Source organism: Littorina saxatilis, linkage group LG17, assembly GCF_037325665.1.
Source record: "Littorina saxatilis isolate snail1 linkage group LG17, US_GU_Lsax_2.0, whole genome shotgun sequence".
NCBI classification, from domain to species: domain Eukaryota; kingdom Metazoa; phylum Mollusca; class Gastropoda; order Littorinimorpha; family Littorinidae; genus Littorina; species Littorina saxatilis.
Window position 1 is genome coordinate 67,444,236 of NC_090261.1, and position 27,694 is coordinate 67,471,929.

Below are 27,694 nucleotides of genomic sequence, written 5' to 3' on the forward strand. Positions count from 1 at the left end.
AGTCATGTGTGTGAATAGAATAGAATAGAATAGAATAATGTTTATTGTCATGAACCAGTAAAGTTATTGACACAACAAACAACAAATAATAATAATGCATTATACAATGCTAAAACAATCCGTAACAAATTTGCCAAGACGAACTTGAACTTCGTCTTCTAAAAATAAGTTACTTGGATTTTTGTTAGCATATTTCATATTGATATGTGAAGCATCTTCTTTAAATTCATCCCTTAATTTAACATATTTATTGCATTTATCTAGAAAATGTATTTCATCTTCTATGACATTGCATTCAATACAAAGACGATTTTCTTTAGGGATATTCTGATGTCTTCCACTTTCAATTTTTAGACAATGTGTGCTAGTCCTTAATCTGCTTAACATCTTTCTGTGTTTATTATTCTTAATTTGTATTAAGTATGACTGCATTTCGTAAGATTTACTGATCATAGAATAAAACTTAAGTCTGGAATATGTATCTGATTTTTCTTTTGTCCAGTATCTTATATATTCCTCTTGTTGTTTTTTGTCAATGGCAAACTTTAATTTGTGTACATTTAATGTAGATTGGTTATGCCAAACGTGACTAAAACCTAAGTTACAAAGAGATTGTCTAACAAATTGTGTGTGTGTGTGTGTGTGTGTGCGTGTGTGTTTCTCTGTATGTGTGTGTGTGTGTTGGTGGGTGCGTGTGTGTTTATACATGTCAATACAGGTCTGTAAGTGAGCATGTGTATGTGTACACACCTCCGCATGTGCGTCTCTTTGCTTACGCCTGCATGCAAAATTGTGTATGCATGCACACGTCTGGGGATCTGTAATTTGTGCGAGTGTGCATTGACCTGTTCATACATTGCATTACAATCTATTATCAGGCTTGTTTTCACATGAATTCATCACATCTGGAAGCATCAATGCCAGTGTGTCTGTGTTTAATCCCGCACTCAGCTGCACACTACAAAGGTGAATCCAAACCTTCACAACAAGACATCTGTATGTGTTTTGGGAGCGGGCGACTCGGCAATTGTGTCTGTGTGCATTTTGGGAAAGTTCATGCAGGGCGGAAAGAGACTAAAAACACACCCTGATGCACAAGCGCAAAGCGTAAGTCTTCATGCCAGAAGAACGTCAAAGCCAGGAAAAAAACCAACGTGCTAGCATGCAGGGGAGTGTGTGCTTTAAATGTCAACTCCCCCTAAACTGTTAGCCTCACCATTTGAGATCTGGTCAGGCTTTACGTGCGATGAGACCGGGCTCCTTTGACTTCATAACAGTTCAATCAATCAATCAATGAGGCTTATATCGCGCATATTCCGTGGGTACAGTTCTAGGCGCTCTGCAGTGATGCCGTGTGAGATGAAATTTTATACGGCCAGTTCCCACATCACTGACCGACTGCTTACTGTGCTGAGTTTGAATTTGTTGATGAATTGATTTTTGAACAAGGCACTGCAATACCTTCCACGAAATGAGTTCTTCAACAAAACCCCAGTGTGCACAGAGAACACCCGGCCAGGCTCTTCACTTTGTGTATGTGACCAAGCGGAGGGATGTTCTAATCCCACATAAAAGCCAGGCTCTTCACTTTGTGTATGTGACCAAGCGGAGGGATGTTCTAATCCCACATAAAAGCCAGGCTCTTCACTTTGTGTATGTGACCAAGCGGAGGGATGTTCTAATCCCACATAAAAGCCAGGCTCTTCACTTTGTGTATGTGACCAAGCGGAGGGATGTTCTAATCCCACATAAAAGCCAGGCTCTTCACTTTGTGTATGTGACCAAGCGGAGCGATGTTCTAATCCCACATAAAAGCCAGGCTCTTCACTTTGTGTATGTGACCAAGCGGAGGGATGTTCTAATCCCACATAAAAGCCAGGCTCTTCACTTTGTGTATGTGACCAAGCGGAGGGATGTTCTAATCCCACATAAAAGCCAGGCTCTTCACTTTGTGTATGTGACCAAGCGGAGGGATGTTCTAATCCCACATAAAAGCCAGGCTCTTCACTTTGTGTATGTGACCAAGCGGAGGGATGTTCTAATCCCACATAAAAGCCAGGCTCTTCACTTTGTGTATGTGACCAAGCGGAGGGATGTTCTAATCCCACATAAAAGCCAGGCTCTTCACTTTGTGTATGTGACCAAGCGGAGGGATGTTCTAATCCCACATAAAAGCCAGGCTCTTCACTTTGTGTATGTGACCAAGCGGAGGGATGTTCTAATCCCACATAAAAGCCAGGCTCTTCACTTTGTGTATGTGACCAAGCGGAGGGATGTTCTAATCCCACATAAAAGCCAGGCTCTTCACTTTGTGTATGTGAACAAGCGGAGGGATGTTCTAATCCCACATAAAAGCCAGGCTCTTCACTTTGTGTATGTGAACAAGCGGAGGGATGTTCTAATCCCACATAAAAGCCAGGCTCTTCACTTTGTGTATGTGAACAAGCGGAGGGATGTTCTAATCCCACATAAAAGCCAGGCTCTTCACTTTGTGTATGTGACCAAGCGGAGGGATGTTCTAATCCCACATAAAAGCCAGGCTCTTCACTTTGTGTATGTGACCAAGCGGAGGGATGTTCTAATCCCACATAAAAGCCAGGCTCTTCACTTTGTGTATGTGACCAAGCGGAGGGATGTTCTAATCCCACATAAAAGCCAGGCTCTTCACTTTGTGTATGTGACCAAGCGGAGGGATGTTCTAATCCCACATAAAAGCCAGGCTAGATCTGAGACGGTGAGGCAAACTGCTTTCATGAGGCAGAGTGAGAATTTAAGCGTATAAGCTGTAACCAATGAATCTCTCTAGATTTAACCTTGTGCACGGTTCGTCGTCAGCTAGATCTCAAATCTCAAAATGTTCAATCTTTGTTCAGTAAGTGCTGTAAATTCCACAGGGCTAATTCGGGAGCTTGGCAATAAACCTTTCACAACAAGCTACTTAAGATACTAGACTGACTGAAGTCGTGCATTTAGAAAATTCTGAGGTTCCCCTTCCAACATGCCTTTAAATAAAAAGAATCAAGCGATAAAAGCAGGTTAAGAGTAGCAAGGAATCATTTCACAAGCACAGACATGAAGACAATTTGCATTACTTTTATTTCTGGTCAGTGCACCTTTTCAAACATGCAGTGCAAATTCAACATGGTGATCTTAAGGTCTTCGGATTTTGAACATAAGCATAAACAATAGAAGTCATAGAGTTGTAAATAAACATTTACAGTAAAAAGAGCTTCATATACACAAAAGTATATACTTGGCAAACCACAGTTCATGTCTAATATGGTGTATAATTTAAAACATATATTTTTCAAATAAAGAAAATGGAAGATCACAATAAATTATAAGGAAACCTTTTTTGAATGAAGTATAAATATACTTAGAAATAAAACAAAAACACTTGAGTTTTACATTAAACACATACAAATCTAACTAAAATATCAATACATCATATTAGCATTTCATTTCCATATCATATGTGAGCAGGGTAAAGCTTTCTTAGCACCAGATGCATATTCTTGCAATGCCTTCAAATGATCAGCTACATTGATTATTAGCATGGCAAAGCTTGACTACAAAGCTAGTTCAAATGCAAACTAGGTATACTAATTTTTGTGTGCATACATGTCAAATTCTAAATTTCTTTTTTTTTTTTTACTGATTTCAGAAATCAAAATGTAAATATTTCTATCTGTACTTCTTTCGGTTTTTATAGCTTTACAATTTGAACAAATAAAGCAAAACACACACACACACACACACACACACACACACACACACACACACACACACACACACACAAACAGTCATGCTTTTTCTCAATGGTCATAAAATGTTTAAAAAAAATATCAACATGAAACAAAACTACTGAGAAATTATGCATGCCAAAACACAAAGTTATACTGTCCAAAAGCATGTTATCCACAGTGCAGCTGCTTAACTTCTGTGCCAAAAACCAAATCGGCATTGCTTCAAACACCTCCGTAAAAAAAATAACAACTATTGCAGAAAAACAAAACAAAAAGCGTGTATGAAGATATTTACCTATCATGCAGGGGGCATTTACACATCCGACTCAGTATGCCTGAAGTAAAAATGCAATGGAAAAAATGAAAGAACACAAACGTGCAAGAAACGTCAACAGAACTCACACAAACAAAGGATCTCAAAATTGCAACTAAAGTGGGAAACAGTCATTTACAGAGTGTCAGGAGGTGAACAGTTCACAGGCAGTGCTGTTCAGTTTACACAAATAAACATTATGCAGCATCCTTTTCTTTGCCACTTTATGCTGAACATGCCGATTACGTATCAAGTATAGAAAACAAAACTTATCAAATATAGGAAACTAGTACAAGTATCAAGCCAAATTACCAGTTATCGTTTTACGTATCCTTAGAGATAATTTGTTCAGAGAATTAAGTTGCCATTCCTAATCCTATTCAAGGCAGCATTCCTGAACAACCGTCATACTAACACTTCATATTTCACATTATTACTTCTGCTAAAATGCAGATTGAAAATGCCAGAAGATTATGCCAGTAATATTGAATAACCGTTTATAATGAACTAAAACTTGAGTATTCGACTGTTCCAAAGAAGACTTTAGTTTAATTCTTCTCCTTTAGATTTTGTTACAAAGGAAAACATAATCATCACGTGCTATTTTTTTCCCATTTACTCAAACGCAAACAACACAATCATGACAAATATTTCAAACAGGAAAACATCCACAACTCGACACCATGCACATGACACCATGCACATGACACCATGCACATGACACCATGCACATGACACCATGCACATGACACCATGCAGAGACACAACTCCCACACTTACTTTTTCCTGTGGAACAGGTTTTTCAGGGAAGTCCTGAACGGCTTTTTCTTGGCGGCAGACAACGACACATCATCAATGGAACGGTGCAGGTTCTCCGTGGAGGCATTCTTAGAGTCTTTTCTCCGCCTCGCAGCTTTAGCGTTTGAGCTGTCCACCGCCCCGATGAACTCGGAAGGGGTGGCAGCCCGGCGCATAACCACAGGACGGGTCACACCGGAAATCTCGTTAGGAGTCACGCTACGCCGGGGTCGGTCTAAATCCGTGTGAAGCACTCGACTGTTGTTGTCGTGTACGTTAGGGTAGGCATCTACGGGGCGGATGGGGGGGAGGGAGGTGACCTTGTCCGACTTGTCCCCCGACAAACTGTCCACCACCTCTTTGGGCGGTTCTTTCTGCGAGCGGTCAACTGTGGTCGACACCTCAGCTGCCAGGTTGTTGGCGTTGTCCATGGGTTTCATGGAGAGCGGGACGGGGTTGTTGTTGACCATCAGCCGGGGCTCTGCCGGCAGCGCTCGTTTCACCAGCTTGGTCTTGCCTTCCTTGTCGTCCGCGAAATAGGTCAGGTCAAGCTTGAGCTCCTCGGACATGTGTTCCGGGGCTTTCTGGGTCTGATGCTGCGGCATGTAGTCTGACTCGGGGGAGTCCAGCTGCACATCTATATTCTCGTCCTCCTCCTCCTCTTCATAATTGTCTTCATCCTCGTGCTGATAGTGGTTGGGATGCTGCAGCTGTCTCTGTGCCGTGTGGCCGACCATCAGATCCTGAGCGTCCACAACATAGTTGTTGTTGTTGTTGTTGATGCCGCCCCCGCCATTGAGGTGGTGGGCCAGAGCCGCAGCGAGGTCCTCCTGGCCGTAATCATCGGAGTTGTCCGTCTCCGTCTCCTGGGCGTCCTGAGAATTAAGGCTGCTGGCCTTGTTTGAGCTGCCGGACTGGGTGTCGCTGGGCACGCGCGTGTCATCTTCATCGTCGTCATAGTCCCCATTGTCCCCGCCCCCAGCCACCTCCCAGTGCCCGTTGACTGCGCCGTGTCTGGGGGAGGTGGAGGCGCGCACCACATGCTGCAGGGGGGCAGACTGCGACATCAGGCCAGAGTCGCTCATCCTCTGCCCGCTCCTGGGCGGCTTTCCGCGGCCGTATACCTGAATGACGCGGCGACCATCCCCAGGGAACGGCCCCATCACAGAGTGCGGCCTGGTCATCACATGCTCCCTGGGGTCCACAAAGTCTATAGCGGAATTGGGCCTGACAGGGGACTGCCCGGGGCCTTCCATCCGCTTCTTGATCTTGTAGCGTCGCTGGCGGGCTCTACGATCCACTGCAGCGGCGGCGGCCATTTTGGAGTGACTGCGGATCTGGGGCACGCTGGCCTGAGGGTCCACGGCGCTGGGCGTGACATAGCCTGTGTACGTGAGGTCGGGCTGGCTGTGTGAGTTGAGGCGTGTCTGCATCTGACGCCGCTGGGGAGTGGCAGACTGCGGGCGCTGGTCAGTGTGGTGGTGGTCGGTGTTGTGGTACGGCTTGTTGTGGTCCACCCACTTGGGCAGGTAGGCGCTGTTAACGAGGGAACAAAAAATTTATGATTTAATCAAAGGAAAGGAATTTGGTTTCAAAAGGATTTTATTCTAAATAATTAACATGGGGGGGCAAAGATAACTCAGTCGGTAACAGCGCTGGTTCAAAACCAGTTGTGACTATCAGCTTGGGTTCTTTTTCCTGCATGCGTGTATTCATGTTTTCAAGACTTGAGACTTTCGCTGTGAACTTGGGATCTTTATCGTGTGCATGCGTGGACACGGGGTGTTCAGACACCAAGAACAGTCTGCACAAAGTTGACTCTGGAAAATAAATCCCGCCCCATGAAACACCAAACAGCCCTAGCAGCCACACATGACTGTGAGGAAGAATACAACTCACTCGTGGTCATTGCGGCCGTTGCGGATGAAGCGAGGTGGGAAGGTGTCCTCCCCGGTGGAGTGAATGCCGCTGTCGATGGTGCTGGTGGTGGCCGGCATCACCTCACAACTACTGCCGCTGGCACTCGACCGGAACGACGACCCCTGAGCCCTGCATAATACATCAACATAAAAAGGACATTTCAAACTACTCAACAGCTTGCAACACCTCACAACTACTGCCGATGAGCTTTGGGCCCTATAGAACAAAATCAACATTGTTGGTTATCATGCTGAATCTTTGACTACTGACTTGCCTCTTATGATAGAAAAATCCTTCACACTTACTCTTACATCACAATGACATGGAGGGTTCAGTTAATAATACTTTAATAGTTTATGCACATGTCCACTTTCCACTTTTCAATATCCAATATTTCATGCAAGTCTTATAGAAATCTTTTTGTCTGACTTCCTGAGTTATTTTCAGAATTGGTCTATTACTGTGAGCGATTCTCATGACTCACTGCAAATGCTGCAAATCCAAAGCGATGGCCTGGGTTGTGTGTGTGATGTCGTGGTTGAATCGCTCCACAAAGTCCTGTAGCTTGACCAGGGAGGCCTGCAGGTTGAAGTAGTCTGGGTGGTCCTCTGGCGTGTGTCGCAGGACTTGCTGTGTGACGGAAAGAACTGGTGTGACTTTATGGCCATTAGAGAGAGAGGGAGAGAGAGAGAGAGAGGGAGAGAGAGAGAGAGAAAGAGAAAGAGAGACACAGAGAGAGATCGAGGCAGAGAGAGAGAGAGACAGAGAGAGAGAGTGACAGAGAGAGACAGACAGAGAGAGGGAGAGAGCAAAAGTTCTTGTGTATGTGTGTATGTGCATGCATGTGTGTGTGTGTCCAAGCATGCATGTATGCCTGCCTTTGTGTATGTGACTCACAGTCTGTCTATCCATGCCTGCAGAGCTATGCGTGCATGTGATGCCGAATTTATTGCCATCTATAATTATCCTTACAACCTTTGGCCCAGCTACCAGATTTAGGAGGGACGAGTAGCATTCTCACAACTCGGATCCAGACGGCGATAACCAAATTTAAATGCTACAACGATGAATAGTCTGGTTCTCTCCCTTTCCCTGCCAGGAACACCATTCCTACTTTTTGCCATTTAAACAAGAGGCGAAGCCTTCAAGGTTCCCGTAAGAAATCGACAAACAGTAACACAAACTAATTCACTCCGTCACACATACACACACACAGTAAGCATAGGTGACACGGTGCAAGAGTGGGAGACACTAGATCTAGATCTGTCTGTCTGTAGCCTACTTACGGGGACACGACTGCCAGATCGACACTGCGCTTTCGACAGCGCTTCCTCGCGCACACACTGGAAACACGCTGTGCAGATCAACCGAGGAAATCTCCTTTGGTATCTTCTTTATCTATTTTTCTGGGGCTACGAAACCGAACAATGTGAAATCGTCTTCCCCGAATCGGCGAACTGCAGCTGGGTGAGAACTGTATCTATACCACAATCCTTCATGCGATCTGACTTAACCTTGACCCCTGACCTGGTCTACATACCACACACGACACAAACCAGTCACCTGTTTTTACCCCCCCAAAACCCCCCACCACCCGTTTTCTTTAGATACACACTTTAACTACATACGTGCCGACGAAATGTTGATCATTGCTTCAATACTTTGAAGCTGTTGCTTGGATAATAACCAGGTAAAATTAGTATTTCGGTGTTCAGTCAAATGTTAAAGTTTCTATCACACACATACACACGCACAGACAGACAAAAGTTAGCATCGCATAGGCTACACTAACGTGAGCCAAAAATTATCTCCCCTGATGCACAACACTTGCCACAGACCATCTTGGGCGTTTGTTGTTGACAGGTGCGACTGTAGATATATATACACAGAGCACAAACAGCTACAGGCAATAAAGAAAGCTTACCTGTAACTGCAGCATGTACTTGGGAATTCTCTGCAGCGGTGAGATCAACAGTGACAGCAGGTCTGTGTTGGGATTGGATTCCCTCTGGCTCTGCAAATTGAGTCAACATACTTTCATTTTTTCCGCATGCATGGTTCATTATACACATATATATGCTCACGCACGTTAGAATTAATTTTTCTGCTTTGCAATTTTTGAAGAAAATAGAAAGAATGAGGGGGGAAGAAACAGATAGAGGCATAAAGAGTAAACAAAATTAAAACAATTGATCCCCCCCAAAAAAGATAGAAAATATGTATGTGGACCTGGCAAAACATAAAAACAGCTGGATTTGACTGACTCATCAAACTTGCAACAAACCATCCTAAAGCTAGCCCTGGAGTTCATACAAAAAAACTCCATACATATAAGTTCCACAAGAACATCAGGCTAAATACTGACAAGACAAAAAAATCTTTATTTCCGAGGGTAATGTGGCGAAAGCATTCAGAAAGCTGAGCACCAACAGCTAACAACAGAAAGCTGAGCACCAACAGCTAGCAACAGAAAGCTGAGCACCAACAGCTAACAACAGAAAGCTGAGCACCAACAGCTAGCAACAGAAAGCTGAGCACCAACAGCTAACAACAGAAAGCTGAGCACCAACAGCTAACAACAGAAAGCTGAGCACCAACAGCTAACAACAGAAAGCTGAGCACCAACAGCTAGCAACAGAAAGCTGAGCACCAACAGCTAACAACAGATTGAACCATGACTGATAATCAACAAGTACCTTGACCAAGGATCTGAAGGATCTGGACTGTGCCAGCTGACGTCGCAGACAGCTGATGGCACCAGGCAGGCTCTCCACATACTCTTGGTACAGGCCCAGCAAATTCTGGTGGGTACACACAAACACAACAAGGAATTTAAATATCGCCGTCATTAATTCCTGTGACAAAATATTCAGTGCTCTGCTACCCTGGGCAATATGACAATTAGCACAGATCAGTAGTGTCAGTTACTGATGCATCAGTGTTAAATGCTGCAATTTGATCTTCTTGTGAGCTGGTAATCAATCATGTAAGGCTGGACAATGTCTTATGGACAATTAATCAAGTGAAACAAACATAACACATATCACACGTACCTTTCCTTGCCGGCCTCTCACCTATAATTCTTAAATGGTTTGGAATTTTTTAACACTCACGAGGCAAATTCCCTCACTCAAACTGTAGCTGTCAGCCAATCCTGGCAAAGACGTCCCCTACCACCCCCGCGTAGGACCAATGGACCAGCCTGTCCTGCAGGGAGTGCAGCATCTGACAGTGCTGCTCGCACAGCTCACCCGCACACACACACACACAGCCACAACTCACACTGTTGCTGTCAGCCATCCTGGCAAAGACATCACCCACCACCCCCGCGTAGGACCAATGGACCAGCCTGTCCTGCAGGGAGTGCAGCATCTGACAGTGCTGCTCGCACAGCTCGGCCAGGGGGGAGGGGAAGAGGACGCAGAGCTGGCGAGAGCTCATGTAGTGACCGTCCTGCAGGGGCAGCTGGTACACATTGACCACTGTCCACAACTGGGTGCAGTAGTCCTGCTCACAGTCCACCATCTCCTGCACCGCCTGGCGCCGCTGAGCTGCACGTTGCAAGAGTGCAGTGTGATGAAACACGATTTTTCTGCTTTTATGAGGTCACATCAATGGTTTTAACGAGATTATGTATTTATCTAATAACTTCATTCCTCAATCAATGTTGTTCCCAGGCACAGAAGACCATAGGTCACAGGACCTGGGATTCAAAACACATATATATCAGTCAAAATGTCCTGGTCGAAAAAACAATGCTGTGTCAAAAGACATCCCATGTAACAAAAATCTCTGACATTTGGCCGGCCTGGGGCCAGAACAAGTATTGCGTCAGATCAAAACAGTATGCCTAAATGACCAAAATCACAGGCCTGGGAACAACACTGACCTTCATATACCTACTTGAGAACATTTCTACAGATGCAATTTGCTCAATAAACCCGAAACATCAGAAAATAAAGTGCACAAATAGTTTTCTCTTCTGTTGTTGTTGAACTTAATATTCTTAAAAGTGAATTCAGTGCAGTAAGCACATCCACTTATGCCAGAAATGGGGCTCTTCACGCGAAATTGCCTGAGAAATATAATTACGTGAGTCAGTGGCGCTCTGAGATTTCCCAGCCATGGACCTGCTTGGTCCTCTTTCCCCATGCTGTGCACGATGGGGCTGAAACAATGCAACACGTTCTGTCATACACTGACAATCACAAATCATCCCAACACATGTGTGTACATTCTCTCTCTCTCTCTCTCTCTCTCTCTCTCTCTCTCTCTCTCTCTCTCTCACACACGTGCACACGAACGTGTGCACGCGCACACATAAACACACATTCTCTCTCACAAAATCTTCTCTTCTACTCATACTTTTGAAGGCTGCGTCTCAACGCCACAGTCATCCAGTCTATCTCTCCCTCTCTCTCTCTCTCCCTCTCTCTTCTCTATTCCTACTCACAGAGCCGATCTCCTCCTCACTGGAGTCAGACACGTCAATGTTGTGACAGCGGGCGGCCAGCGCCTGTGTCAGACTGAGGCTCTTACATGCTGCCGCCGTCACAGCCGTCTTGTCATCTGTTCAAAACAGACATCAAAATAACGAAAGATGATAAGCAGACTGTAGTGATATCTGCCCACGAGTCATGATTATCCACATAGCCTGGCCACACAGCCAGCCTCAGTTGATCTCTGCTTCTGTAGCAGTCTGCATTCAGCTATCACAGTGTCCAGTCTAGAACTATCAGTACTCTCTACTTTGTGCTTGTGTATTCAACCTTAGCTTTTAGTCTTATCTACAATACAGTGTGATCATTACTATACACGCCTTCACAGTGTTGTCTATGTGTGCGAGTTTCATTCTATACATACATCAAATCATTACAACAACCTACCCACCCAATTTGTTTTGGCCCTCAGTCAATGGAAACAAATATTTTTTATATTTTTTATTGGTGCGTAATCAGAACCAGAAGATGGCATTAGCAACTTTCACTAACTTCTAAGAGGAAGTATTCTTTGATCTGGGCCACAAAAAACGGACACTTATTATTGAAAGAAGGAGACTTTGATACACATTATCCAAGATTGCTGACAGACAGGACTACTCCTACTTTACACTATTTAAACAATTATCTCCCCTGATGCACAACATTTCCCACAGATCATCAATCTAGTCTCATGCACACATATTCGCAACTGGATAGTGCATAAACACATTCTGTCTTTTCCTTGTCATTTCAAAAAAGTTTGTTAAACATACCTGCAAGTTGTTGTTTTTTACCACAAAGAGACTTCGATCACTATCTGTACTTTGTTCAATTTTCAATATCATCTCCCCTGATGCATAAAACCTATCCCTAACATCATAAATCTAGTCTCATGCACACATGTGCACAATTTGCTACATGTAGTGCATATTGAATTTTGTTTTGGTTTTCCATAATTCACTACAAGATAACTAGTTTCTCAGCAGAATAGAAGGTGTTCAGAAATAACTCTATCAGGTTTGTTTGGGTTGTGAAAGAGTGAATATCCTTGCTTTTTCTGCGACAAATAAATTCACACATGCTCCTTGTCCAGGTGTTTTAGACACACCCCTTGCTAGTGATTAGCCTGTGCACTGCTTGTCCCCCTAAAAGCAAGGGTATTCACTCTTTCAAAACCCATAAAAACCTGACAGTTATTTTGGGAACTGATCTAATCAGTATTAGCTTTCAGGGAATGACATCATATACTCAAACTCAAAGGTGATGAATATTTCAAACATGATATTGTATTTCTCTTATTTCACTTTGATGAAACATTTTTTTGCTTCCATGAGGATATACAGTGGCACCCCCCTTTTAAGACCCCCAATTTAAGACTTCCTCCCTTTCAAGACCCTGTATTTTCAGACTTTCCGTTCATAACCTCTGTAAATTTACCCCCATCTTAAGACTCCCTCCTTTTTAAGACCCGATCTTCTCAGATTGTTGGAGGTCTTAAATGGGGGGTTCCACTGTAATTATAAACTTTGAAGATGGCCGTTTTTCTTGTGAGCACCAACCTTGCTCCTTTGCTGCCTGCGAGTCGGTGACATCAGCTGACTGCTGAGCTCGGCGTCTGTTGGCGTCGTCTGCTTGAGTCCCTCCACCCAAGGAATACTTTGACAGCACATCTCTGAAACCGTTCAATGACAAACATAGCATTATGATAAGGAATACTTTGACAGCACATCTCTGAAACCGTTCAATGACAAACATAGCATTGTGATTAGGAATACTTTGACAGCACATCTCTGAAACCGTTCAATGACAAACATAGCATTGTGATTAGGAATACTTTGACAGCACATCTCTGAAACCGTTCAATGACAAACATAGCATTGTGATTAGGAAATATGCAAACTTGTCCAACATGCATGCAGGGATTTCAAATCATTACCAGTCGCTATATTTTACATTTTCATAAACAATTTTTACATCTTTAATTCAGAAAACTTTCATCTTCATTTCCATGTTGGTCTTGACTGATGTGAAGTCATATTTTGCAGAATTCAGCAAAACTACTTCATCGACACACCCCTTATCCCTCATTCCAGTGCCATTCAAACTGCATGTCATTCGAGGGAAATTAGCAAACAGTGAGCTTTCCTTTATATTTGCAGCTTGTGTGAACTTGTAGACTTTGTTTTTTGGGCTTTGCGGAGATTTGGATTGCCTGATATAAATACATGTTTTGCAGGTAAAACTGGCAGGTACACAATCTATATATATATACGACTTGTGTCTGTCTGTCTGTCTGTCTGTCTGTGTGTGTGTGTGTGTGCGCGATGCACGGCCAAAGTTCTCGATGGATCTGCTTCAAATTTGGTGGGCATATTCAGGTACACCCGGGACAGGACACAACCTGGTCGATATTTCAACACGTGCTCTCAGCGCGCAGCGCTGAACCGATTTTGGTTCCACCTCAGCTACCCGGGCCCCCATACCGACACACCAAAGCCGCTAGACCACATCACAACGCCAAAGTTCTCGGTGGATCTTTTTCAAACGTATTCAGCTACACCCCGGACACAGTATCATCGATGAGATATTTCAACACGTGCTCTCAGCGCGCAGCGCTGAACCGATTTTGGTTTTTCTGTTCATTTCACCATTCCCAGTAACTCTTCCTTATCTTCTCCAGTGTTTTGCGTTTATCTCCCTTCCTTCGTGTGGCTTCAATCCATATTCCTGTTTCTACGTTACTATTTTTAGAATGTCACTGCGCTGTCCAGAACGCTTCCCTTGCACCCGTAAGTTGTTCTTACTGTCAAAGTGAAAAGGTCGAATCAATTTATAGCCACGCGAAAAATACACTGTCACCTATCTCTATATATTTATAGATATAGATATACATATATATATACGGCTTCTCTGTGTGTTCTCTGTGTGTGTGTGTCTTTGTGTGTGTGTGTAAGCAACACCTGTGGATTATAGAGTTCTGTTTGTGATGGGGTCTAGCGGCTTTTGTCTGTCTGTATGTTCTGGCATTTGAGAAGCCACAACAGATAATATAGGGCTAAGAAATAAGCTCTAAAATTCTCAATCCCGTTTGACAGGACTTCGCCTTCAAAGGTGATTGTGGTGAACCGCCACGCTGTCTGTCTCTGTCTCGCGATTCACCCCGGCGAAGCCGGGTATTCCTCTAGTTATATAAATACATGTTCTGCAGGTAAAACACACGGATATACTGTACAAACACACATTCTGTCTGTAAACCAGCCAGGTACATAAACAGATGGTCTGCATGTAAAACAGTCAGCTCAGGTGCCCAAAGATACATGTTCTGCAGGTAAAACAAGCAGGTATATAAGCCAGGGGTGGGACTCTCTTGTGATGAAAAAAGAGGAAATCCCTTTATTCTAGGGGGGTTCGGGGGCATGCTCCCCTGATTTTTTTTAAATGGTACATTAAAATCTGTGCAATCTGGTGCATTTTGAGACTAAAATTCAACTCGTTTGGATCAGGTAAAAAATATATTCTTCTCACCCACCCCCCCCCCCCCATCCCCCCCCCCCCCCAAAAAAAAAATCCCAACCAAACATAAAAAACACTTTCACACAACAATGGTAACATTGTAATGGTGCATATTTACATAATGAACCATGTATCCATAATCCAATACTGGCAATAGTATGATCCAAGTGACGCCCCAATGCATTGAAGCTCATCATGACTATTAGTTATCAGGAGTTTTCAGACAGCACAATTTAACTCTCAAGCCTCCAGTGTTCTGTTCCATCTTCACTTCTCTCCATATCATTCAGTCAACAAGTTATAGATACTGTGATGACATTGGACGCGGAAAAATAGATTACTCCAGTGGAATTCTCCTAAGTTGTGTCCGGAATTCTCCTAAGTTGTGTCCACAGAAATCGGAAGTCCCAGCCCTGATAAGCACATGTTCCGTCTGCAAAAGGACCTGTGCAGCAGACAGGGAAATAAAACAGCTGCCCTCTCACTCACCCCAGATAATGCCGCCTCTAATTGCAAATACTTGGTGGTATGCTTACCCTGCATGTCGATGATAAATCAATTTTACGGACCATCTAGCTATCTCCATCCCCCTCATCATGCAACGTCTATATCTTTCAGCTGATCTCTCTCTCTTGCTCTCTCTCTCCCCTCCTCGTCTATTTCTCTCCCCTTTCCCCTCCTTCATCTTTTTTCTTCTCTCTCTCCCCCCTCCTGGGCCTCTCTCGCTGCCCCCACTTCCCCCCTCTCTGTCACTCTCTCCCCTCTCCCTCCTGGGACTATCCCCCTCCTGTGTCTCTTTGTCCCTCCCTCCCCCCTTTCCTTTCCTGGGTCTATCCCCTCCTGAGTCTCTCTCTCCCTCCCTCCTCCCTTTCCTTTCCTGGGTCTATCCCCTCCTGAGTCTCTCTCTCTCCCTCCCTCCCCCCTTTCCTTTCCTGGGTTTACCCCCTCCTGAGTCTCTCTCTCTCTCCCTCCCTCTCCCCTTTCCTTTCCTGGGTCTACCCCCTCCTGAGTCTCTCTGTCCCTCCCTCCCCCCTTTCCTTTCCTGGGTCTACCCCCTCCTGAGTCTCTCTCTGTCCCTCCCTCCCCCCTTTCCTTTCCTGGGTCTACCCCCTCCTGAGTCTCTCTCTGTCCCTCCCTCCCCCCTTTCCTTTCCTGGGTCTATCCCCTCCTGAGTCTCTGTCCCTCCCTCCCCCCTTTCCTTTCCTGGGTCTACCCCCTCCTGAGTCTCTCTTTGTCCCTCCCTCCCCCCTTTCCTTTCCTGGGTCTATACCCCCTCCTGAGTCTCTCTCTGTCCCTCCCTCCCCCCTTTCCTTTCCTGGGTCTATCCCCTCCTGAGTCTCTCCCTCCCCCTACTGGATCCACAACCCCCTCCTGAGTCTCCCTCACCCATTCCTGGGTCTCTGCGGACTCTCCATGGGTCAACAAACAACGCCCCCCCTCCGCCTCTCTCAGCTGATATGTCTCTCTGTGCCTGGTTATAATTCACCTGTGTTTTGTCAGACCTCCTCCCTGTCTTTACTGTGTGCATATCTCACCTGTGTTTTGCTTGATGGGGAGGGGCAAGCCAGGTCTGACCATGATACTTTGATAGGTATTCTGCTTTGCCCTGTGTGGTTTGATGGATCAGGGTTGTATGGTGTGTGTGTGCGTGTGTGTGTGTCTGTTTATATACATGTGTCTGTCTGTTCCTTTTTCTGTATGTTAGTCGATGCGAATTTGTGTGTTTGTCTGCCCTTGTTAATGATCCACCTGGTATTTGTGTATCTCTGTGTTTGACGGTCTGTACACAAATTAATCCGAATGAATATATGTGATCTTACAAACGTCTGTTTTCATATGTGATCGGTCTACATTTTAATGAGGAACTGTCTACATTTTAATGAGCAGCCCATACATTTTAATAAGGTACGTGCCTATACTTTTTTAATTTGGGTAAAGTTCTATAAGCCAATAACTAAATCTCTTACCATCTCCCTAACACAATTTCCCTCCTTCCTTATTCAAAACATAAATTATGATGAGGAACCTATGCATTTTAATTAGGATAAAATTCTACAGGCCAATCAATAAACTCTCTAACAATCTCCACGCCCAAAATTCCCTCACCCATTTTTGAAAATCAGCAGCCTTTCCTCCATCCAGACTGACAGACAGTGGAACCCCCTTTCCTCCATCCAGACTGACAGACAGTATAACCCCCTTTCCTCCATCCAGACTGACAGACAGTGGAACCCCCTTTCCTCCATCCAGACTGACAGACAGTATAACCCCCTTTCCTCCATCCAGACTGACAGACAGTATAACCCCCTTTCCTCCATCCAGACTGACAGACAGTATAACCCCCTTTCCTCCATCCAGACTGACAGACAGTGGAACCCCCTTTCCTCCATCCAGACTGACAGACAGTATAACCCCCTTTCCTCCATCCAGACTGACAGACAGTATAACCCCCTTTCCTCCATCCAGACTGACAGACAGTGGAACCCCCTTTCCTCCATCCAGACTGACAGACAGTATAACCCCCTTTCCTCCATCCAGACTGACAGACAGTATAACCCCCTTTCCTCCATCCAGACTGACAGACAGTATAACCCCCTTTCCTCCATCCAGACTGACAGACAGTATAACCCCCTTTCCTCCATCCAGACTGACAGACAGTATAACCCCCTTTCCTCCATCCAGACTGACAGACAGTATAACCCCCTTTCCTCCATCCAGACTGACAGACAGTATAACCCCCTTTCCTCCATCCAGACTGACAGACAGTATAACCCCCTTTCCTCCATCCAGACTGACAGACAGTATAACCCCCTTTCCTCCATCCAGACTGACAGACAGTATAACCCCCTTTCCTCCATCCAGACTGACAGACAGTGGAACCCCCTTGTAAGACCTTATTTTTACAGATTTTTTGTTCCTAACATCAGTTCATTTACCTCGATTTTGAGACTCTCTCCTTTTCCAGACCTGGGTTTTTTCCAGATGTTTGGAGGTCTTAAAAGGGTGGTTGCAGTGTAAAAAGAAGCTGACCTTGATTTGTGTGAGAGTATGCCTGCCGTTAGGAGGTGGTCCAGCAGGTGTTGCTGTCCTGTCTGCATGGCCGCCAGCCTGTCCTGCAGGCTTTGCTGGGCGCTCACCACCTGGCTCACATTGCTCGACAGTGTGCTCACCTCGCTCTGACGGAAAAAGATAGACATGATAATAAGACAATTAGTATGCTAGCAGGGAGAAGCTGATCCAGCAGGTGTTGCTGTCATGTCTGCATTGGGGCCGGGTAGCTCAATTGGTCTAACTTGAGCTGATCAGGGGTTTGATTTCAGGCCGGGACAGATATGGGTCAACAATGGAACCCGGGACAGATATGGGTCAACAATGGAATCCGGGACAGATATGGGTCAACAATGGAACCCGGGACAGATATGGGTCAACAATGGAACCCGGGACAGATATAGGTCAACAATGGAACCCAGGTCAGGTATGGGTCAACAATGGAACCCAGGACAGATATAGGTCAACAATGGAACCCAGGACAGGTATGGGTCAACAATGGAACCCAAACTCTGTATTATACTCACTGAAACTGGTCCACAAACTCCGGAACACATTCTACAGATGCTTCCTTTGTGCACAGAAGCAATATCTCTCCCCTACTTTCTCTCTCACCCTTCCCATCCAAACTTACACAAGAAAAATGTTCATTCAAAATGAACAGCGTCGATGCAATGTCCACCAAAGATTTATTTTGGGAAGTGTTAAAAGGTTAGGGTCAAAAGTCAATGAATTGCATGTTGTGCTGGATATATAAATTGTTTATTTCAGTCAATGCTTGCTATGAATTGATTAAACAGCCACAAGAAAAAACAAGTCGCGTAAGGCGAAATTACTACATTTAGTCAAGCTGTGGAACTCACAGAATGAAACTGAACGTAGTCCGCCGCTAGTGCAAAAGGCAGTGAAAGTGACGAGCCTGTTTGGCGCGGTAACGGTTGCGCTGTGCTTCATAGCACGCTTTACTGTACCTCTCTTCGTTTTAACTTTCTGAGCGTGTTTTTAATCCAAACATATCATATCTATATGTTTTTGGAATCAGGAACCGACAAGGAATAAGATGAAATAGTTTTTAAAACGATTTCGGAAATTTAATTTTGATCATAATTTTAATTTTTTTAATTTTCAGAGCTTGTTTTTAATCCAAATATAACATATTTATATGTTTTTGGAATCAGAAAATGATGAAGAATAAGATGAACGTAAATTTGGACCGTTTTATAATTTATTTATTTTTTTACAATTTTCAGATTTTTAATGACCAAAGTCATTAATTAATTTTTAAGCCACCAAACTGAAATGCAATACGGAAGTCCGGCCTTCGTCGAAGATTGCTTGGCCAAAATTTCAATCAATTTGATTGAAAAATGAGGGTGTGACAGTGCAGCCTCAACTTGTACAAAAAAGCCGGATATGACGTCATAAAAGACGTTTATAAAAAAAAACAAAAAACGTCCTGGAATATCATTCCCAGGAAGTCTCATGTCAAATTTCATAAAGATCGGTCCAGTAGTTTAGTCTGAATCGTTCTACACACACACACACAGACAGACAGACAGACAGACAGACACACACACACACACACACACACACACACACACACACACACACACACACACACACACACGCACACACACACACACACACACACAGACACACATACACCACGACCCTCGTCTCGATTCCCCCTCTATGTTAAGACATTTAGTAAAAACTTTTTAATTAAAAAATAGAGCTTGTTTGAAACAGGTAGAAAGGAAGAGTTGATATTGCAATATCTGTACGTGGGAATGTGGTGAAAAAGAGTGCTAAAAGTAGTAAGTCGGCCTCAGATCCATTTCAAATATTTATTGCAGAAAAACAAAATACAAATTAAAAACAAAACCACAGAACCATTACCAGGTGTCATAGGAATGTTTGAAAACAATAGTTTTAATTTTACACTGTAAATACAGGAATCAGAATTAAACACCTCAAATTGGCACATGCATAATGAATCACCTGGAATTGCAACAGGGAGATACTGAAGTAATTGGAAACAAACACTTGAAATTGACAGAGAAACAATTGAAAATATATTACTGACATGAGCGTACAATATTTTAATGGAAGTGCATTTTTAGCACGAAGCATCCGCAGGAGGATGCACTAACAATTACATAGTGCCACAAAATGTGTACGGACATTTCACAACCGTGCATTATTAGCACAGAACACATACATGGGGGCGCACAAAACATTATTGTACCATGATGATGATCGGGATTGTTGAAGATCTTTTCTTGTGCAAGGCGCCCCTGTATGACCGCAACTGATCCAACCGGCCGCATCTGAACAAACGACGTCGAAACGGCGCGAAACACGTCCTCTCGGTTGGTCTCGGATTGACTCGGCTCCTCTCGGTCTTTTTTTTGTGTGTGTCTTTTTTTCTTTTCCTTATGGTCGGAGTGGTATATTTATGTACATCTTAGATTAAAAAAAACACCCGAAAGCTGTGTTTAATCGTTTCGCGTAAATTGTACATTTTTTTTCAGCTTTGAAATTGTTTTGGCTTGGAGAGTCAGCGCGCTTTGGCTTGGAGACTAATTCTCCACAGGCACGTTCTTCCCAACCACAGATACCAGCGTCGTCCGCGACGCTGGAATGATTACTCACCCTGAGACTCTAAGAACGTGACAAAGTCAGAGGCTGCTTGCTGCGCTGCTTGCACGTGGTGTCCGTCTCTCTGTCTTGATCTGTCTCCTCCACTCTCTCCCCCCTCTCTCTCTCCCCTCCCCTCTCTCGGTCTCCATCACCCCCTCTCTCATTGTCACAACCGAAATAACATCAGACTCCGATCGAGACTGTCCATGGACGTGACAAAGTCGGAGAGCTGCTTGTCGTGACGCTTGCACGTGGCATCGGTCTCTCTCCTCCCATCCCCGCCCCCCTCCCGTCTCTCTCTCCCTCACCCCTTCTCCCCCCCCCCCTCTCTCTCTCTCCCTCACCCCTTCTCTCTGTAACACCACTGCTCACCCTGAGACTGTCCATGGAGGTGACAAAGTCTGAGAGCTGCTTGTCGTGTCGCTTGCACGTGGAGTCAGTCTCGTGCCACGAGTTCTGGTCTCCGTCCTGCATGGTGGTCAGCTGGTCAAGGGCCGCCATGAAGCCAGCCTTCATTTCCTGCACCATCGTCTGGACCTGCAAGTAAAGAAGGGAGATACAGGTGTCAGGTTGTGTCTACATACTTCGGAGAGTTGGAGAGAGGGCATGGGTGTGTTTTTTCTGGGAAAAGGTTAAAGTGTGTGTCACCAGCACTGCCACCTCTTCTGTCTGTCTGTCTGTATCTCTCTTTCTACATATGTGTGTGTGTGTGTGTGTGTGTGTGTGTGTCTCAGTGTCTCAATGTCTGTCTGTCTCTATCTCTCTTTCTACATGTGTGTGTGTGTGTGTGTGTGTGTGTGTGTGTGTGTGTAATTGTGTGTGTGTGCGTGTGTACTCAAATACACGGCTTCCAAGGTACAGACTTCAACTGTGAATTTCTAACTGATTATTACAAGCGTCTGCATAACGCAACCCATGTGTTTCTTGTCTTTCAGTCCCTGATTCAACTATGATCACACAATGGCTATTCAACTATGATCACACAATGGCTATTCAACTATGATCACACAATGGCTATTCAACTATGATCACACAATGGCTATTCAACTATGATCACACAATGGCTATTCAACTATGATCACACAATGGCTATTCAACTATGATCACACAATGGCTATTCAACTATGATCACACAATGGCTATTCAACTATGATCACACAATGGCTATTCAACTATGATCACACAATGGCTATTCAACTATGATCACACAATGGCTATTCAACTATGATCACACAATGGCTATTCAACTATGATCACACAATGACTATTCAACTATGATCACACAATGGCTATTCAACTATGCACACAATGGCTATTGAACTATGATCACACAATGGCTATTCAACTATGATCACACAATGGCTATTCAACTATGCACACAATGGCTATTCAACTATGATCACACAATGGCTATTCAACTATGATCACACAATGGCTATTCAACTATGCACACAATGGCTATTCAACTATGATCACACAATGGCTATTCAACTATGCACACAATGGCTATTCAACTATGCACACACAATGGCTATTCAACTATGATCACACAATGGCTATTCAACTATGATCACACAATGGCTATTCAACTATGATCACACAATGGCTATTCAACTATGCACACACAATGGCTATTCAACTATGATCACACAATGGCTATTCAACTATGATCACACAATGGCTATTCAACTATGATCACACAATGGCTATTCAACTATGATCACACAATGGCTATTCAACTATGATCACACAATGGCTATTCAACTATGATCACACAATGGCTATTCAACTATGATCACACAATGGCTATTCAACTATGATCACACAATGGCTATTCAACTATGATCACACAATGGCTATTCAACTATGATCACACAATGGCTATTCAACTATGATCACACAATGGCTATTCAGAAGCATACCCTTCCAGTCAGTTTCTGTCAGTATACTGGAGGTAATCTATGAAAAGGGAGGCAATCAAGTGTGCACTACGCAAGGCATTCTTCACACCAGTCTGACGGCGGCTAATGCATTCTCCAAGAGGATGTGTATGGGTGGGCATGTCAGGATGGGAATACGGTAATGAATTGTGTGGCTGGTTTCAGTGATGTGGGCCCTGGGCATCACTCCAGTGGACGATACTGGCACTCAGTCAAAGCTCCTGAGCCAAGTCAGTCATATCGCTGAAGAATGGTATGGATGACTGACACACACACTCTCCCTCTCTCTGTTGCGTAAGTGAGCGGCGTGTGTGTGTGTTAAAATGTGTGTGTGTGTTGCCGCACATGCCAATGTTTTATACTGCTTTGTGTTTTTTCTTTACGATGTAGTTATTGGAATCATGGGAATTAAATTGCTTCTTGTCACCTCTCTTATTTTCATCACAGAGAGAGAGAGAGTATAACGGTGATCTCAAAAGCTCATCACAAAACACGTGACCACCCCTTCAACAACACATTTCGCCGTGAAAGCCAAAAAGGGCAACCACCCTCACCCTCACACACCCTCCCTTCTCCAAACAGGAATGCAGAGAAAAAAACGTTTGGCCATCCATCGGGACATCATTACACACATTGGAACAAAGACATCCTTTCATTGGCTGTGACCTACAAACCCCAAAGCAAGCCAGAACGAGAGGAGAGCCGAATTGACAGACTGCTGCTACAAACTTGTCTTCTGTGTCCTGTTTCTCACCACCAGACCGTTTGGTCCAGTCAACGTTGGTGGTCAGCACACATCCGTGGTGGACACACACTGAGACCACTTGTACTTCGTGCAGGGAATGGGAAATGTAGTGGTCAAAAATCGAGGTTGATTTGATTCAAACAGAACTTTTCATTTTCTTAATAATTGTATGCAATATTTTGGGAATGTGCAATAAACACGACTGAATATCCTAAACACTTGCTAATTGTGGCTGTGAACATGAAAGTCAATGCTGCATTTCCAGACGGTGGAGCGTGGGGAGTTCTAGCAGCATCGCGCAAAGCCATTTCTATTCTATTTTCAGCTAACATTCGGTTTTGAAACAGATGAGGGTAGCAGATGCAGCAGAACGTGAGCCACATTAACAAGACCACGTGAAGGCAATGATTATAGATCCTTTCAGTACAGGACACGGATAGAAAGCAGCCAATCTTACAACACACTGTAGCTGTTCAAAAGCTATTCAAAGCGACGTCCACCAAAATGAGGACAAGCCGTTCTTTGCTGAGACGCAGAAAGACAAAGAGACAGGTATTGGAGCCAAGAAGAGATGAGAGTCCCCTGTAGCGGGGCAATTCCAATCGGATGAAAAACACAAGAAGCAAACTAAAAATAGTGTGAGCACTCATCATGACCATGCGAAGGTAGTATGGATGAACATTTCCACACGAAATTCTACTCTTTTACCTTTCAGACAGGACAGGAAAGAGTAAACTCTGCGACATGGTACCGCTTCAACCGTAAACGTATACATATACATCATAAAAGACGCGTCAATGAAAATGAGGGCAAGCCGTTCTTTGGTGAGACGCAGCAAAACAAAGAGACAGGTATTGGCCGGAGCCAAGAAAAGATGAGAGTCCCCGTAGCGGGGGTTCCAATCGGATGAAAAACACAAGAGGCAAGCCCGGGGATGCATGAGAAGCTAAGCCCTGCTATAAGTGACACTTGTGAGAAAACAGCTTCCTTCTGTTCGCCGTCAGTCTCCTTGGAGCCGCTATACTGCAACTTAATGGCGCACGGGTGATCTATTTAAATGCAACGATAATAATTATATCCTTTCTTGCATTTGATGTCTTCAGCTGTTGTAACATTGTTTAATGTTTTTATTCAGTAATCCTCCTCCTCCTCCTCCTCATCATCATTATCATCATCATCATCATCATCATCAACATCATCATCAGTGGGAAGATGCCCTGGCTGAAAGAATGATCATGGCCGCAAGAAAATAATGCTGTTTTGAAAAAGACTGAAATTCTCAGAGTAGGATCCTCCCCCCCCCCCCCAACACACACACGCACGCTTTTTTTTCTCCCTAGCATTATCGCTACAAACCGTCAAAACAACCTTTTCTCCAAGAACAATATCCTTGATTAATCTGATTTTCACTTTTTGTTTCGCGATTTGCAAGCCTTGTACGTTTCAACACTAAATTTACTTACCTAGTAGATAACAACCAACGACTTTCTGCCATAAATTAACACGCTCAAAGCAATGACACGAGTAATCTAAAGGCTGTGTACGGTCGGGCCAATTTCAGTATTTATAACATGATCACGAAAAGCCCATCAATGTTCAGGAGAATTGGCTCTCCCAAGCAAGGTCAGATATGGAATGATGACATAATCATGCTCTTTTCACATTGTTTTGTCCCCCCCCCCCCCTCCCCCAAATTCTTCTTTTACTTGGAAGGCATGCGACCTTCACACGCAATGACGGCTGCAGAATAATGAAGGGGGTGGGGGGAGGTCGAGGGGGCCGGCCGGGGGAGTGAGGTAATGTAAAACAAGAATCCTGACCGCATAAAAATGAACCGGTAAACGGAGAACGGCCCAGAATGCAGACACAAAGGCAAATGTTTGCAAACTACACTTCGTCGCGTAAAGAAGTGTTTGCATGGCAAATGGAATCAAGGAGAATCTGACGAGAAAACATTTTGACAGCGAGAAAACAAACCAGTAAAGTCAAGGAGTTCTTAATCTCTGCACACACCGTTATGCGTGGTATTTGTCAGCCAGATGGTGTGTCACACACACACGCACACACATACACACAAATACACACACCGTGCACAAACACACACACACACACTGACACACGCACACTGACACACACCCCAATATCATGTCAGCTACTCATCGCACGCAGACACGCACGCAACTTATGTGAGTGCAAAGAGAAACTGCTGTGTGAGATAAGTGACATTTGACTTTTGTCGCGGCGATCTGCAACTCACTTGACAACTGATTACATTGAACACTATCACGTAATGATGCTCTCTCTCAGTCTCTCTCTCTCTCTCTCTCTCTCTCTCTCTCTCTCTCTCTCTCTCTCTCTCTAATTTCTAATCCAAAATGATGAAGGGGTAGAAAACGAGAGAGTAGACAGACAGACAGAAAAAGTGGGGGAAGGGGGGCACTTTACCGCAGAAGCAAAAGGTACAGTAATCTGACGTGACATGACACGATAACAAAAGGAAGAAGACCTCAGTTTATCTTGCAAGCCGCTGAGGGCCAATTTCCGCCGCCCATACCAAAAATGTGCCCCCTGTTATCGAACGCGTCTTGTCTGCACTCAAAACAAATTTGTTCCTCCTTGTTTTCAACGCTGATTAAGCATTTCCTGCCCCTTCAAATCACTTCGCCCCAAAGCAAGCCTGACCTTCCCGAGTCAGGTTTTAAAACAACACGCTTCTTTGTCCTTGCTGGTCTTGCCTACAATGAAATCTATTCAGCACATAAAAGAAAATGAGTGAGTTAACTGCATGCCGGACGGTTAAGGCAAAACAAGGACACGGCTGATCCTGCGTACTGCTCTGTGTGTGTGCGTGTGTGTGTGCGTGTGTTCGTACAAGCGTGCGTGCGTGTTTGTGTGAGTAGGAATTGTAAGAAACACAAAAACACTGCAATATTTTGATGACAAAAATCAATTTCTTCTCCTTCCCATCCATCCATCCTTCGCATACACCAACACACAGACACACGCACTCACACTCCCCCTCCCTGTCTACGTTTCAGCATCTGTCTGTCTTTCTTCCAGAATTCTAGGAGAGTAGTAGTAGAAAGAGAGAGCGAGAGAGCGAGAGAGAGAGAGAGAGAGAGAGAGTTTCAAGTTTTGGATGGTTTATTGTACTTGTGGCCATTGCATATTGGCCCATATATATCTATATATATATACGACTTGTGTCTGTCTGTGTGTGTGTGTGTGTGTGTGTATGTGTGTGTGTGCGTGTGTCCGCGATGCCAAGCCAAAGTTCTCGATCGATCTTTTTCAAATTTGGAGGCCATATTCAGCTACATCCCGGACACAACCTCATCGATCAGATATTTCAACACGTGCTCTCAGCGCGCAGCGCTGAACCGATTTTGGTTTTTCTCTGGATCCATTTCCAGTAACTCTTCCTTATCTTCTCCAGTGTTTTCAGCGTTTACCTCCCTTCCTTCGTGTGGCGTCAATCCATATTCCCGTTTCTATTTTTAGAAGGTCACTGTCGACAACGCTCAATCCATATTCCCGTTATACTATTTTTAGAAGGTCACTACTCTTCTTCAGTGTTTTGCGCGTTTATCTCCCTTCCTTCGTGCGGCGCAGCCGGGTATTCGGCTCGACTTTTTCCCGGCGCAGCCGTACCCGGCGAAGCGGGTATTCATCTAGTATCTATATATATATACGACTTGTGTCTGTCTGTGTGTGTGTGTGTGTGTGTGTGTGTGTATGTGTGTGTGTGTGTGTGTGTGTGTCCGCGATGCACGCCCAAGGTTCTCGATGGATCTGTTTCAAATTTGGTGGGCATATTCAGGTAGACCCCGGACACAACCTGCTCGATGAGATATTTCAACACGTGCTCTCAGCGCGCAGCGCTGAACCGATTTTGGTTTTTCTCTGGATCCATTCCCAGTAACTCTTCCTTATCTTCTCCAGTGTTTTCAGCGTTTATCTCCCTTCCTTCGTGTGGCGTCAATCCATATTCCCGTTTCTATTTTTAGAAGGTCACTGTCGACAACGCTCAATCCATATTCTCGTTATACTATTTTTACTCTTCTCCAGTGTTTTGCGCGTTTATCTCCCTTCCTTCGTGCGGTAAGCCGGCAAAGCCGGCGTACACCTGGCAAAGCCGGGTCTCCGGCGCAGCCGTGTATTTGGCTCGACTTCTTCCCGGCGAAGCCGTACCCGGTGAAGCGGGTATTCATCTAGTATATATATATATATACTAGATGATTACCCGCTTCGCCGGGTACCGGCTTCGCCGGGAGGAAGTAGAGCTGAATACCAGGCCGGGTGTACGCCGGCTTTGCCGGCGCACGAAGGAAAGGAGATAAACGCGCAAAACACTGGAGACCTTCTAAAAATAGTAACGTGCAGTGACCTTCTAAAAATAGTAACGGAATGGGAATATCCGCGCGCCATACGAAGGAAGGGAGGTAAACGCTGAAAACACTGGAGAAGATAAGGAAGAGTTACTGGTAGTGGATCCAGACAAAAAAATCAAAATCGGTTCAGCGCTGCATGCTGAGAGCACGTGTTGA

At 44.5% G+C, this 27,694-nt stretch overlaps 1 protein-coding gene across 1 annotated transcript in view; it reads right to left on the reverse strand.

Moving 5' to 3' along the window:
• Positions 1–27,694, reverse strand: part of LOC138952288 (uncharacterized) — an 86,002-nt gene that overhangs the window by 3,074 nt on the left and 55,234 nt on the right. Inside the window, exons 4-14 of the mRNA XM_070323921.1 lie at positions 20,835–20,999; positions 17,802–17,947; positions 12,818–12,930; positions 11,231–11,346; positions 10,870–10,945; positions 10,060–10,328; positions 9,474–9,578; positions 8,702–8,791; positions 7,262–7,407; positions 6,757–6,906; positions 4,840–6,393 (exon numbers count right to left, since the gene is read on the reverse strand). Coding sequence (XP_070180022.1) covers positions 4,840–6,393; positions 6,757–6,906; positions 7,262–7,407; positions 8,702–8,791; positions 9,474–9,578; positions 10,060–10,328; positions 10,870–10,945; positions 11,231–11,346; positions 12,818–12,930; positions 17,802–17,947; positions 20,835–20,999 — 2,930 coding nt within the window. The remainder of the gene's footprint in view (positions 1–4,839; positions 6,394–6,756; positions 6,907–7,261; positions 7,408–8,701; positions 8,792–9,473; positions 9,579–10,059; positions 10,329–10,869; positions 10,946–11,230; positions 11,347–12,817; positions 12,931–17,801; positions 17,948–20,834; positions 21,000–27,694) is intronic.